This window comes from Rissa tridactyla, chromosome Z (genome assembly GCF_028500815.1).
Source record: "Rissa tridactyla isolate bRisTri1 chromosome Z, bRisTri1.patW.cur.20221130, whole genome shotgun sequence".
Classification (NCBI taxonomy): domain Eukaryota; kingdom Metazoa; phylum Chordata; class Aves; order Charadriiformes; family Laridae; genus Rissa; species Rissa tridactyla.
Genome location: NC_071497.1, coordinates 47365547 through 47380252, shown reverse-complemented (window position 1 = coordinate 47380252; position 14706 = coordinate 47365547). Strand labels below are relative to the sequence as shown.

Genomic DNA, 14706 nt, shown 5'->3' with positions numbered 1-14706 from the left:
CAGCGGCGGGCTCAAGCGCGCTCCCGCCGGCTGTGGGCGGGGCCGGGCGGGCGCAGGGGGCGTCCCGGCCTCGGAAAATGGCGGCCGACGAAGGGGAAAGGTGGAACCCTCCGACGCGAGGCGCAGGGCGCCTTCACCCCCGGACTGTCTTTTAGATCTGTGCCCTCACAAAGCACTGTCTGTCCAGGCGTTGGCTGTCACAGGGAGGGAGGAAAACTGTGGTCCCAGCCGGTGTGAGATGGCACATAGAATCATAGAATGTGTTGGGTTGGAAGGGACCTTTAAAGGTCATCCAGTCCAACCCCCTGCAGTAAGCAGGGACATCTTCAACTAGATCAGGTTGCTCAGAGCCTCATCAAGCCTGGCCTTGAATGTCTCCAGGGATGGGGCCTCCACCACCTCTCTGGGAAACCTGTTCCAGTGTCTCACCACCTTCATTGTAAAGAACTTCTTCCTAATGTCTAACCTAAACCTGCCCTGCTCTAGTTTAAAGCCATTGCCCTTCACCCTATCGCTACTTGCCCTTGCAAACAGCCCCTCCCCATCCTTCCTGTAGGCCCCCTTCAGGTACTGGAAGGCCGCTATAAGGTCTCCCTGGAGCCTTCTCTTCTCCAGGCTGAACAACCCCAACTCTCTCAGCCTGTCTTCATAGGAGAGGTGCTCCAACCCTCTGATCATCTTCATGGCCCTCCTCTGGGCCCGTTCCAACAGGTCCATGTCCTTGTGCTGAGGGCTCCAGAGCTGGACACAGCACTCCAGGTGGGGTCTCACGAGAGCAGAGTAGAGGGGGAGAATCACCTCTCTGGATCTGCTGGCCATACTTCTTTCGATGTATCCCAGGATGCAACTGGCCTTCTGGGCTGCAGGCTGAAGGGTGCTGAAAGGGCTCCGGGGTGTGCCTCCAGAGGCTCCAGGGGCCTCGCACAAAAACTGAAGTACGGGTTCAGCAAGCGGAGAACCCCAGCTCTCGCTTGGCGAGCCGCAGGCCTCCTCCGCCTGGCTGGCAGCTCGGGGCTGTGGTACGGTACACCGTGCAGCAGCCTCCGGCCGCCCACAGTGAGGGAGCTGTGCTGAGGAGAGGCAGCAGCCACAAAGGGAGAAAAGTGAGCAGGCAAATGTCTAGCAATGCATGAGTCACTAGACAATAGATTTCCACCCACAATAACACACTTTCACCCTAAGGACAATTGAACACGTCCTCCTCCAGCTGACAGAACTTGTTTGGCTGGGCACTGACACCCTCCTGTGTGTCCCACAGCAAGTCACCTGTGCCTTCACAAGTGCTTTGAGAAGAGGCAGCTCGTACCAGAGGGCGTTCTTTGTAAGGGCCCATCCCCCCCTCAGTTTGAGAACCTGAAGAGCACTGTTCTATGTAATGATTTAGTAAACCAAGTAACATAAAAAGGGAACAGAATTTTTTTGGCACACTGCCCTTCTCTCTGTGGAAATAACACACACTCTCACTTAACTCTTAATGTTTCCAGTTTTCTTTACTCTCACACTGCTGTGGCTCTCTTGCAACTACTTTAACTGACTGGACAGTTTTGACTACAAAGGTCTTCAGTGGCAGTGCTGGAGCGAGAGCACAGATATCATTCCCAGCTGGATGGGCAAAAGAGCCATTGGTGCCAAGAGCTTATGAAGTAGTTTCTTAAAGTAGGAAACACTGTGTATGTGACAAAACCAATACCTGAATCAATGATACACGGTGTAAACAGTTAGAAATCAGCTTTTAGAGTTAACTCTGAAGGTTAGAGACGGAGCAAGAGCTCTGCAACATGAAAAGTTTGTTCCTACTACATCAGTGCTTATGACTACTACACTGTTATGTTCTTTCCACTATTTTGAGAACACAAAGAAATCACCTTCTTGATGTCAAATTAATCCTGTACTTGCATTTCTGTGTTTCTTATATATAAGCCATTAGCCTTCTATAGAACAATGCTGCTTCTATTCCCACTGTGTTGCTGAACATACACAAGACACTTCGCAAAACTTTCCTTCAGCTATGACAGCCTGAAGCCAGCACAACGTAACACCGCTTCCAAAAAAAACATCTTTTCTTCACAAAAGAATCACAGGCTCCTCTCCTGCAGCTCTCCCCAGTGACTTTACAGCTAGCACAGCCCTGGTGGGCAAAAGGCATCTGCCAGAGGCAAACTAGATTTTTCCTCTTGGGGGCTGTTCCACCTTCAAAGCAAAAGCATCCTACCAACATACCAGCGTTGCAGGGGAATTCTGTAAGCTTTTATAATGGCACCTGAAATACTTTTCTCCCAAAGACACTCAGAGAAGTTCACTGTCTTTTCCCAGTAAGGTGAGTTGCTGTAGCAACTGTCAAGAGGACACACAATTCGGACACCACAAGTGAGCCTGGCCAGTTTCTACAGGCCATCCATGGTATAGCCCTGCCTGCTTCTACTGCTTCTTACGAGTGTGGTGTCAATGAGTCTTCCCAATCCGTTTTGAACTTGCTGGTACTGTCTGCCTCCTATGGCCTTATATCTCAGAAGCTCACCGTCTGCTGTGTGAAATATCACCTTAATGTAATTGGTAAATCTGTTCCAAGTGAAGGAGGATTCCCCCCTAAACTAGTATTTGTACAATTTGGTGAATACTAGTTCTGCATACACTTGACTCACTGCTTTCAAGATTTTGTAAGCCTTGACCTTTTCCCCCCTCAGACTTCTATCAAGAGTGAAGGGTTGCAGCATTTTCAGTCTCTCCTCACAAAGCGTCTCCTCCATTCCCTCGGTCACATTAGTTGCCCCTCTTTTAACTCCACTATGGGCTCCCTCCAGATATAGAAACCAGAACTGCCCTATATTGAAAACGTAAGTCCACCAGTTTTACGTAGGAGCGAAGCAGCATCACCTGTTTTGTTCGCAATACACTTCTGTAAGATGCCTACCTAATATTTTGATGCTGCTCCACAACGTGGTGATGGTTTCAGAAGAACTGTCAAAAATACCTGCTCTGAGCAGAAATAAAAGGTAATATTATTAATAAGAAAATAATGAAATATATACAATATATACAAAACCATATCAAGCTCCCAGGATGATGATCACATCACCAGCAGGCACTGGGAAAGTCCCAGACTGGACTCAGCAATAGATGGGAACTGAATTCCAGATCTGGATTCAGGAATGCATGCATCGGGATTAAAGGCAGACAAACAGACAGAGTCCTCCTCAGATGCCGGCCACTGAAGAAAGAGGCTGACCCCTTTGATCCTTCGGCTTTTATACTGAGCATGATGCCAATGGGATGGAACAGCCCATGGGTCAGTTTTGGGTCACCTGTCCTGTCCGCTCCTCCCCGCAGGTGCAACCCCTCTGTGCTCTCTCGCTTCCGACCCTCCAACAGGGCAAATGAGAAAGTTAGCTGACCTGAGGCATTATAGCAATAAGTATAAACAACAACCTCTCTGCATACCGTTCCTTGGTATTAATTATAAACATCAGGTCTTGTCACTATTGAAGCAGACACTGTCTGAAAAATATGCTGTTAATTTCAGAGTGCAGTTAGTTAGAAGAGGCTTAGCTTAAAAGTAAAATTACTGAACAGAAAATTGGTTGTTTTTTATCTCAAACCATGATAAGCCCATTCAGTCTTAACCCTTCACTTCCTATCCTTCTCAATGCATAAAAGGATCCCTGATATTCCTCTGAAACCAACATACCACTTTAAGTTCTACTCATGCATTTCTCCACATAAGAAAACACTTCAAAAGTTTACCAAAGGGGCACCATAAGCCTACAGATTCCATGCAGGAATGGGAAAAGCAACGACAAAAGATTTCTTCCCTTCACCATTGTATTGGGCTTACATGGCAAGGTTCTTCTAGCCAGGGGGCTACAGGAGTGGCTTGTGTGAGAAGCTGCCAGAAGCTTCCCCCATGTCCAATAGAGCCAATGCCAGCTGGCTCCAACACAGACCTGCTGCTGGCCAAGGTTGAGCCCATCAGCGATGGGGGTAGCACCTCTGTGATAACATATTTGAGATGGGGAAAAAAAACTGTAAACTGCAACAGCAGCCAGAGGAGAGGAGTGAAAATATGTGAGAGCAACAACTCTGCAGATACCCAGTTCAGTGGAGAAGGAGGGGAGGAGGTGCTCCAGGTGCCAGAGCAGAGATTCCCCTGCAGCCTGTGGTAAAGACCATGGTGTTACCAGTGAAAAGGCAGCGTAGATCCCTCAGGGACAAGGCACAGCACTCAGCAAGTGAAAGCTTTGGCTTTATGGAAAGTGTAGCATTACCACAGTGGGAGCCCTGGGACTCTAATGCTAATCAAAATGGGGACCCAGCACAGTGGAGTCCCCTTTAAGAGTGAAGCTCAAAGGAAAGCACCACAGCAGGGGATAATAAAACTTGCACTGCTTAACATATCATACATATACGATGTCCTGTTCTGCTCATTAGCAAACTTTCTAATGTAATGTAATTGCTCAAATTCTGAGACTCACAGCTGACCTGTTGCTGGCGCCCATGCAGGGATATGTGTAGAGGGCAGGGAAACAAACTACCTCAAGTTACCATAACAAAGAGATAAGACATGCTTGGGACTCTATGTACTCCATGGGGGAGGTGAACTGCCCCAGATTACTGTAGCAAAGTCTTCTCATGCCCTGCACATGATGAGGTCAGGCTCTCCCCCCTGCAGCCCATGGAGGTCCATGGTGGAGCAGACATCCACCTGCAGTCTGTGGAGGTATATATGGCAAAGCAGTTGGATGCCCAAAGGAGGCTGTGACCCTGTGGGAAGCCCATGCTGGAGCAAGCTCCTGGCAGGACCTGTAGACCCATGGAGAGAGGAGCCCACACTGGAGCAGATTTGCTGGCAGGACTTGTTACTGCATGAGGGACCCACACCGGAGCAGTCTGTTCCTGAAGGACTGCACCCCATGGAAAGGGCCCACACTGGAGCAGTTCGCGAAGATCAGCAGCCCATAGGAAGGGCCCACATTGGAGAAGTTTGTGGAGAACTGTCTCCCATGGAAGGGACCCCACACTGGAGCTAGGGAAGTGTGTGAGGAGTCCTCCCCCTGAGGAGGAAGGAGCAGCAGAGACAACATGTGATGAGCAGACCACAACCCCCATTGCCCATACCCCTACACTGCTCAGGGAAAGGAGGTGGAGAATTTGGGAGTGAAGTTCCATGTAGGTTTTTGAAGATTTGTTCTTATTTGTTCCCTATTCTGATTTTACTGGCAGTAACTTAAATAAGTTTTCCCAAGTCATGTCTGTTTTTTCTATGACTGTAATTGCTGAGTGATCTCCCTGTCCTTATCTTGACACATGAGCCTTTTGGTGTATTTTTTCCTCCTGTACAATTGAGAAGGGGAGTAATAGAACAGCTTGGTGGGTCAATCCACCACAACCATCCAAGTATTAGCTAAATTTCTCCCAGTTGCACCCCTTCGAAAGGGAAATAAAAACAAAAATACAGTTTAAAGTCAGACAGTCCATCACTGCATTTGAGCAAATGCAACTCAAAGTATTTTTACTGCAAAATAAAATTACAAAATATTATTTGGAAGCACTTTGTCTTAAACATAGCTTTATACAGCTCTAATCTGCTTAAGACCTTTTTCTTATATACAGGTTTAGGAGTCTTAATACTGTTAACAATAGAGCATTACATTTCAATCACCATGATCATTTCAGCTGACACATAATAAGTAATGTAGTCCATCCTTTGCTTTTCATGTCTGTAGCTTGATTTTTATTCTGCCAGATAAAAATGTAAGGTATTGCATAGAAAATGTAAGAGTTAATACATTACTTATTCAGCAGCCGAATATGATTCAACTTTCCAGTTTCCTAGTTTATCTATGTACACAAATCTTGCAAAAAATGTTAACATATTTTAGCATAGCTGCTTTCTGAACACTTTCAGTACTATAATTTCAACCTGAGCTATGAATATTAACAAGAATTATTTCTTCCTTCCTCCTCCCTGAAGCATGCATTTATTGTCTAATAGCCTGTGCCATCCAATCCCTGATCTGCACAATATACGCACTTAATCTTGTTAGCGATGCATCTGCATTCTCTCCAATATCAACATATTATTCCCCCATCCCTTTCCAACAACCTCACTTCTCTTCAGATTTCTCTGGATTTTTTAAATATCCATTCCCAACTGTTGAACCAATATACAACATAAAAATTACTTGACAAACACAACAGAGGTATTTGGCAAGTCTAAGTAAGTTCAGTTACAAGGTATTGAATAACAGCTTCAGTTACTGAATAAGCAGTGTAACAGCTTATACAATCTTAAACTTACTATTGCTACAGCATATAGCTAGTTCCCCAACCATGTTTACCAGCGATTAGAAATTTGTAAAAATATTAGAGGTAATCACTGTCCAATATGACCATTTCAAATTATATCCATCCATGTTCAAATATGCTTATTAATTGAACAGAACTGCCTATTTATAGTTTTGTTTTGTACACAAAAATATGCACATTCAATCAGATTTAAAGATCAGCCAAAGCATGACTGATTAAAGCAATTATAAAGAATAATGCACTGTTGATACTACTCAACAGTATCTGAGGCTTACCAAGTTAATAGTCACTACAAATCTACCCGTGTTGTATGAACTAGTATTATGGATGCACGTGTAACATCGGCTCAGTTGGCTGGCTTGCCAAGTACGACACTCTTCAGGTTTTCAATTCGTATCAAATGTAACACAGGCTTTCTACATATCATGCTGTGACCGGCTGATCTAAAAAAAAAAGTACATATTTAACTGTAGTGTCATTTGTCTGTTTGCATGCGACTTCACTGTATATTAGAAACTAGCACCACCAACACATCTTTCATTGATGCTTTGCCCTATATTCCTTCTGTTCCCCCCTTTTTATTATTATTTTATCATTAGATAATAGTGGATTCATCTATTATTTCAGAACTTAAAAGTTATATCTTATGATGACTTAGAGTAATGGGCAAACATGCATAAGGACTGTAATATATAAGGAGATATAGATCTATATAATCCTTGCAGTATTTCCATATAAAAGGATTAGCTTCTTGTTAACTTGGAAAGGGATAAACAGATTCAATTTCCAGTAACATTACTTACTTCCTTCCCTCAGCTTTTTTAATTCCTGTATTATATCACTATATACACAGGATAATAGCTCCTCTTGAGATTTTGTTCCATCCAAATAAACTAAGACAGACAAAAGAAAATGTTTTCATGAGTTCTGTGCCAGTTATCTGTAACAGCAGTTGGTAAAGTTTTCAGTATTCCTATGGATGCAATCAGAAGAAATGAAAAAATGAAAACCAAGCAACAGTATCTCTCTTTTCTTCTTTCCCAAATTCATTTTACATGTTAAAAAATAACAATGGAAAACTATCCTAGCTAAGAATGAATTTCCACTGCTTTGGGGTATGGAAGTCTCCATAAGGGAAGCGGTAATAACAGTAGGACAGTACAGCAGTGGAATAATTCAGCAGAAATGTTCCTATGCAGTGGAAGACCTCAGCTTCTTCCTCAGCTTCAGGGTTTGATCAAGGAAGGGCACCGTGGTTCCCATTCTCACTGCACAGTAACAATGAAGCAATCGCCTGACTTCTCTTTCCTCTGGCCCCCACTCCAGAAGTATGCAGCCTAAGAGCTATGCAAGTGTGAACATCACATAAGCTCATGGCATTGCCCCACCAGCCTGCCCAGCCTCTCATGCAAGACTGGTGACTGTAGTGAGTACAGTGAGCACTTAGGAAGTATCTTAAGCTTATTACAGGACTTCAACCAGGACTTCAATTCTGTTCTGAAGAATTCTGCCACTGCATCAGCTATTGTCTCAGAAGCTTCCTATCTAGCCATATGCATGTATGCACACAGCTTGTTAAATGGACTTAATTAGCAATCAGAACCTTTCTATTTTTTTAACATCGTAATTTTCATTACTAAAAACCCCACAGACTTGAAAAATAAACCAACAACACCTCCGAACCTACTGTCCAAGAGCCACAAAAACATCTGAAGAAAACATTGTCCCATTCAAAAAAAGACCCTCAACCCAACAAAAACTGCTCAAATGCCACACTTAACCATTTTATAAGTTTAAAATTAAGGATACCATACCAATGTTACTTGCATTCTCTTCCAATTCACTTTTATATTTCAGATACATAGGCCACACGTGTCCATCGAAGTACCCTGGTGTATCTGCTGGCTGATAGACTCTGGTGCTACACAAAAACATATTTGCTTTCCCATACAAGTTTTACATTTTCCCCCATTGTCAGCTGGTTTAATAAGATCATCTACCCAAAATAAAAAAAAAAGACTGGCAGGCTGCATAACTGATGGAGCAAAGGATGTTCCTTTGTTTTAATATAATCTGCGATATGAACTCTTGCTAACTTACCTATTTCTGCCAATTAAGTTACACTTAAAATAACTGAAAAAGGTATTACATATAAATTAAGCTGTATTGAAAGCATCAAAAAAAATTACTTTTTCTCTTTTCTAATTGGGTAGAGAGACTTCTCAAGTTTTAAATGACTAGCAGTTTTGTCTAGTCACTTCCAGCCTGTACACTGAAGTCCTTTAAGGGTGAGTCTAGCGAGAAACCAAGAAAGTGGAATCAACAAAAGCCACTTGAATAGAGGATTTCTTCACTCAGCCAGCCGATTCTGACTTTGTGCATATGTATTGCTTCAAGCACACAGTATTGCTCCAAATTTGGAGGCAAGTCAGACACTGGCTCAATGATCTAAATCAGTACAACTAATGCACAGTCTAAACAAAGCATACACTAAAACCACACATCAACATTGTTACTTTGACAATAATCATCATGTAACTGTATTCAACAAAGGATAAGACTGCTTAGTAATTTTTAACTGTTTTTCATTGTACTCCAACATGCAGTCAGTAACCTACACAATTTATCTGGACAACAAATTATCTTTTCAGTGTTTGTAAAACATTTAACATTTCTAAAATGAAAAACAAAACAAAGACCCCCATACATCTCTGCATGCTTTTGTTTATGTTGGTTAATACCCACAGTCTTCCCTGGGAATCACAGAATGTTAATCACAGAATCACAGACGGCACTAATAGCTTACATTTAGCAAGGTCCAAAGAAAAGCTAATACAAAAGAACCACTCCAGGTTAGGTTGTGCAGTGACCCTTTGTGAGCAATAACTGAATAATCTTACCTCCTTCTCCTTTTGCACTCTTCATAAGGAAGGGTCAAAAAATATCTTCTATTCCATAGTTCATTAAGTGGCCTAAAATAATAATAATATATTTAGTTCCCTCTTCCTTTTTAGGGCAGCCTTTAATATACCAGGTTACATATTGCTGCTTACTCATAATTGTATAGCAGAAAGCCTTCAACAATCAAAATATAAACATGATCTGTATTTCTCAGATTGTCACACGTATTCTCTGGCTCTTCTGTTACAACACCTGAGCTTCCTGGGTTTTTCATCCAATTGTGAATACTTTTGACCATTTCATCCATATAGAGGGCATCAAGTACTAGATGAAAACAGAAAGTTAGGCACCCCTTAAAAACAGAGAATTAAAAAGAAAAAAAGAGAACCCTTAAGTACCTCCAGGTTAATCATTAAGAATCAAATAATCTATGTACAAATCTAAATGAAACAGAACAGGATTACCCCAAAAATTCTGTCACACATATATAAGTAGTTCTATGTTTGCAACTAATGATACCCTGGGACCAAAGCTTTCCCCAGGACTGGGGTATTTCTGGTAGGTGTCGTCTTTCAACTCTGTGGCACCAAAAAGTGTATGAAATCACTGCACAGCCTTTCCCTTGATGATAGAAACTACAGGGACTGTTCCCCCGTTCCACAAAACTTGTAAAAACTTACTCTGAGACCTCCACCCTTCTGTCAAGTGTCACTGACAAATGTGAAGAGACCCAGCAATCAATATTTTTTGCATTGGGTTTTTATTGGGTTCTTGTATTTGGAGGGTGGGGGTGGATGGATTGAAAGGAGGATGGCATACAAAGCAAAACAGCACAATGCAGCACCTGTTTTTGTCTGTAGACATGTAAGAACATGTTGAGTAAGTACTGAATGGTAGAGAGAAGGCAGCCTTTGGATAACATAAGAGCAAACACATTCTAGAGGAGCTTTTAAGAGCAACATTAAACCCAGATACTTGAAACAGAATGTCCCACTTATCCCTCCAGTTCCACATTCCAGTTTTATGAAGTCTAGAAGTTGAGCCAAAGACTGCCTAGCTGATAAGAGTCAGTTTTCAGATAGAATTTAAGGTTCTGGCCAATATTCTGAGTAATGCATTTTGTGATTACCAAGTATCAACAGGGATTGGCTATTAAGCAACTGTTCACAACTACATGTGACCTGAATCAAAGCACTGGCCTAAGGTCGATCTCAATCTAGTTCATAAGACTAAATTGGCATGTTGAGCCAGCATTAACCATGAACGTCAAAACATTTGGTCTCTACGTCAGATCAGACAAGAAACAAAGGTGTCAGGATCAGACCCAAGTTTTGACTGATTTAGAATATGACGATGAAAGGGGCTCAATAGTGATATCCCACGAGTTCAGTATCAAAGTGAAAAAAAAAATCCACCATCACATAAGCTTAACCTCCGTGATGAGGTTAAGCTTACACCAGTACTGCAAGCCAAGACTTCTACCCGAACAGTACCATTTGCTACTGCACTAGACCCCACTGTAGAAACAGAGGAAAAGACTTAAAAGAGAAAATGAACAGTTGAGCACCAGCTTGACCTATTTACTAGTTCAGCAAGTTTTCTTGTTTATCTCAGTGAGCTGAAACAAACTGAGAAAAGGATTGCTCTGAAACAACCATTTGTTTACTGCCCTGCTCAGAAGAGGAGGGGAAGAAGTGCTGAAGCTCAGCATTACAGAATTTCAGTACAATGTTCAAAAGCAATGCATCAAAGTTACTGACCATCGTATAGCTTAAATCCACGTTCATCTGTTTCTACTTCAGACTCCGGCTGAAGGGGAAAAAAATTGAGTATTTTCAAGACTGCTTTTATGACCACTGTCACTCTTCAGTTACAAACATAAGGGTTATACACTTTTGTATCTCAATTGATTAAATTTATCTTCAAAATTAAACTGATGTATACAACTGTTAAAATACAATGCAAACACTTTATTTAATATGGAACAACAAATTCTCCAAATCATACCTCTTAAGTTCACTAGAGCTTTACGTAAGAAATAAGAGCTCCTTCACCCTCCTTAACAGCTCCTACATCATGCAAAAGTTGTTTTTCTGTTTTGATTTGGGAGAAAAAGAACTATCTGTTGCTGTATGGGTGTAGGGTTAACACAGTACCATTAACTTATTAGCACAATGTATCTTGAAAAATGCATCCAACACACCCATTCCTTATTTTAAAAGGGTATCAAAGAAGACTGTAAGCTTCTTTTTCTCAAGTACACTCACTGGTTTTGGCCACTGAAAGTTCAATTACCCCAGTGCTCATTTTATTTCTCTTTCTCATGAAGTCAACATTATTTTCGGCAGCATCAATTTTAAAAGTTTATCGATAGGAGAACTGAAAAGAGAAGAAACAATACTAAAAATCTACTCAAGCTTTACTTTTACCTATCAGCTCTTTCCATTAATACTGTTACCTTAAAGAAGTCATCTTGAGAGATTATATCACAGTTGGGAAGCATTTTCTTAAGCTTTTCTGCCAGCGTTGTTTTCCCCCCATTTGTTACACTGCAATAGAAAACAGTAAAAACTGCATCAAGACAAAAATCAATGTTTTAAACCAAAACTCAATCTTTTAAACATATGTACAAGCTCACACACACATCTCTATATAGTTAGACACAAAGACACAATCCAAACTACCCCAAAAGTTTATTCACATTAAATACTCCCTATCTCTAGAAATTTTCTGGCAAGTTCCATCAGCTTTCAGACAGTAAATCTAGCAGTGCCAAGTAAGAGGTTAGAGAGAGGTAATACTTCAGATCTCCAATGGAGACAGAAAATTTTTTTAAGAGTTGCATGCCATAAAGTGAGAGACAATTATATGTTGTATCTGGAATCTATTTTTTTAAAATATCCATTCAGAAATAGAAATGGCATTACTTAATTCTGAAAGGAAGACCAGTCTTGAGCTGTAGAGGAAATTTAATTTGCTAATACTTACCCTCCAAGGCCAATAACCAGTACTTTCATAGTTTGTTTTCTCCTCAGTTCTTCCTTTTCACTGCCAAAAATAGTAGCCAGTGAAAACTCTTAATTCAGCAACAAGGAAAGCAGCTACTGTATTAAGAAATATCAAATACAGAAAAGACTTATTTTCTGTCCTTGTGTCTTTTGTCTTTTTTTTTCTTCTTTTTGCAAAGCTACTGTCAGAACCTCAACTGCTTGTTTTAATGCTAACAAAAAACCTGCATACACTTGCTCCTCCTCTGCTCCACCACAGAATAACATGAAGTCATTAAAATACTGTAAAGGCAGTTTAAGACATCCTAGCTAATTCAGCGCTGTGAAGGACTGGGTAGCACTTGATCTTCTTCAGAAGAGATCAAAGACCGAAACTCTGAAAAAGGTTACGTTTGTCCACCTATATCCCTTGTTGCTGCACAGAAACCAGCCCTGAAGCTCTGTCTGGCTGAACATCTTCAGCGGTCAGAGCTGCCAAAAGACACAATCCTGTCTTTCCCCAGCTCTTTTCCTGGAACTTTCTTCTGGAGCAGGTGTTTGCAGAGTCCGTGGTGAACTATACCGGAAAAACTGAAAGCCAGTTCTGCAAAGGAGCAGGGGGGGGAAAAATATTAGTTTTCAGCTGAACAAATTTCCTCCAGTTTGCCATCCAGTTACCCATGCCTACAAAAGTATGGTGTAGCAGAAGGACAATGGGGCTACTTCTCTTGGCAGCAGCACTAGTCTATAGAGTTTGTCAGACCAGTTTAACATTTGTCAAACATTGCTTTCCAAGAGCACACACCAATTAATAACTATTTAACCACATGCAAACACCCTGTTTTTCACCTGCTCTGTCTTCCTCAGTCACACATAAGGAGGTAAGGCCTATGACACCTAAGACCTGAAAGGACTAAGCAGGTAACACTGTCTCCACTCCTTGACAAACAGGTATCTGTACTATACTAGAAAAAAGAATGTTACAGGGCATCAGTATGAATGTAAAACCACACTATTTCTGTTAAAGTAAGTTTTAGACATATATGGAGTCTGAGGTAATAACATCCGTTTGCATTTGGTGCAATGACTGGAAGTTCAACTGTTTCACAGGTCTGTGATGTGATCTTTGAATGGTTGCTTCATCTGTTTTTTCTGTTTAAAAAAAAAACCAGACATACTGACTGGGCCAAGCCATCACCAGTATGACAGCCATTGCTCTGCAATGGTTCTGCGTACCTACAGTAGTTGGCACTGGCAAGTTTTATAAGGTAGCATACAAGGTTTTTCTAAGAACATTGTAATTCTCAAGTTCAATGATGTGGTGCATGTTTATTGTATGGGCAATCTATTCACAGAGCTCAAAGAGATGATCTGTTCTCAGGAAGAGATGATACCCAGTCCATTTAAAACAAGAACAACAAAAAGTTTTCTAAAAATCATCAGTAAGGTTCGTGTTCCAGGGGATTAGCCTTTGTCCCACAAAAAATGCTATGTAACCAACTAAATAACATCTGGACACACATACTGAGCTTTGGACTCTAATTTACGTCATTGTCCGTATGAAGTTAATCACAGTTTAAGGCAAAAAACACCAGGACAAAAAAAACCCACCAGCTCTTCCTCCCCCCAGAGTAATGTGTAACACGAATTGCAAAGGTGTTATCTGTCACTATGTTGCAACACAGAAATCCTACTCTACTCTACCGGGTTTAGCATCTTTAAACAGAACGTAACCCCGTGATAACCCTAATTGCCACCACCCTGTTTTTAACGGCACAGCCCCACAAAGCTCCAGCACACGGCAACGGCCGAGGCATGCTTCTTTCTGGGCACCACCACACGCGGGGAGGAAATGTCTCTCCCGGGCACCGAACCCACAGGCCCGGGGCTGGCGCAGAGGCCGAGGGCAGAGCCCCACGCCCCTCCCAGCCGCTCACCACGCTTCGGCGCCCCTCAGCCTGGCGCTTCACTTTAACCGCTGCTTAAACACACCTTCTGGGGGGGTACCCAGCAGAAACCGGCTCGGCCGAAGGCGAGACACCACCTCCCCCGACCCCCCCCGGTCTCTTACGCCCGGTTACGGAGCTGCCCGAGGCGGCAGGCCGGCCGCCGCGAGGCACAAAGCTCCTGTCACACGCCCGGGACGGGGCACCTTGCAAACCCACCGGGACGGGGCACCTTGCAAACCCACCGGGACGGGGCACCTTGCAAACCCACCGGGACGGGGCACGCCACGCCACACCACGACCCGTCCGCACTCCTCAGGCCTCGCCGCCGACGCCGCTCAGCGTCCCTGGGGCGCGCGCCACACCGCTTTACGCGCTCTACCGCCCCCGCCCCGCCCCGCCCCGCCCCGCCGGGCCCGGCCCGCGCGCCCCCATTGGCCGCCGCCTCAGTCCTCTTCCCGTTCCCCGCGCCCCTCCCATGGGGCGGGGCAAAGAGAGGAGGGGGCGGGGCGGACCCTCGGCGCGGGCGGGGATTGGCTGGGCGCCTTGTCGGAGGCTGGCGAAGCGCC

General features: G+C 43.2%; 1 protein-coding gene across 9 annotated transcripts; it reads right to left on the bottom strand.

Annotated features, from left to right (window-relative positions):
• Window positions 1-61: 61 nt before the first annotated feature.
• NMRK1 (nicotinamide riboside kinase 1) lies at window positions 62-14505 on the bottom strand. 9 transcript variants are annotated; one of them, XM_054185149.1, is made up of 9 exons: window positions 14427-14463; window positions 14357-14395; window positions 12193-12252; window positions 11663-11753; window positions 10965-11013; window positions 9357-9528; window positions 9204-9275; window positions 8118-8224; window positions 7134-7640 (listed from the first exon to the last, which is right to left on the bottom strand). In XM_054185149.1, the coding sequence occupies exons 3-9, from the start codon at window positions 12219-12221 to the stop codon at window positions 7495-7497; spliced, it is 666 nt and encodes a 221-aa protein (XP_054041124.1). In that variant the 5' UTR covers window positions 12222-12252; window positions 14357-14395; window positions 14427-14463; the 3' UTR covers window positions 7134-7494. The 9 variants fall into 9 exon arrangements, 8 of the variants coding, with proteins under 8 accessions (XP_054041118.1, XP_054041124.1, XP_054041121.1 ...); XM_054185146.1 differs by having other exon boundaries at window positions 12193-12308; window positions 14427-14460; XR_008463746.1 differs by lacking the exons at window positions 14357-14395; window positions 14427-14463 and adding an exon at window positions 62-6746 and having other exon boundaries at window positions 7107-7276.
• Between the last annotated feature and the right edge of the window lie 201 nt (window positions 14506-14706).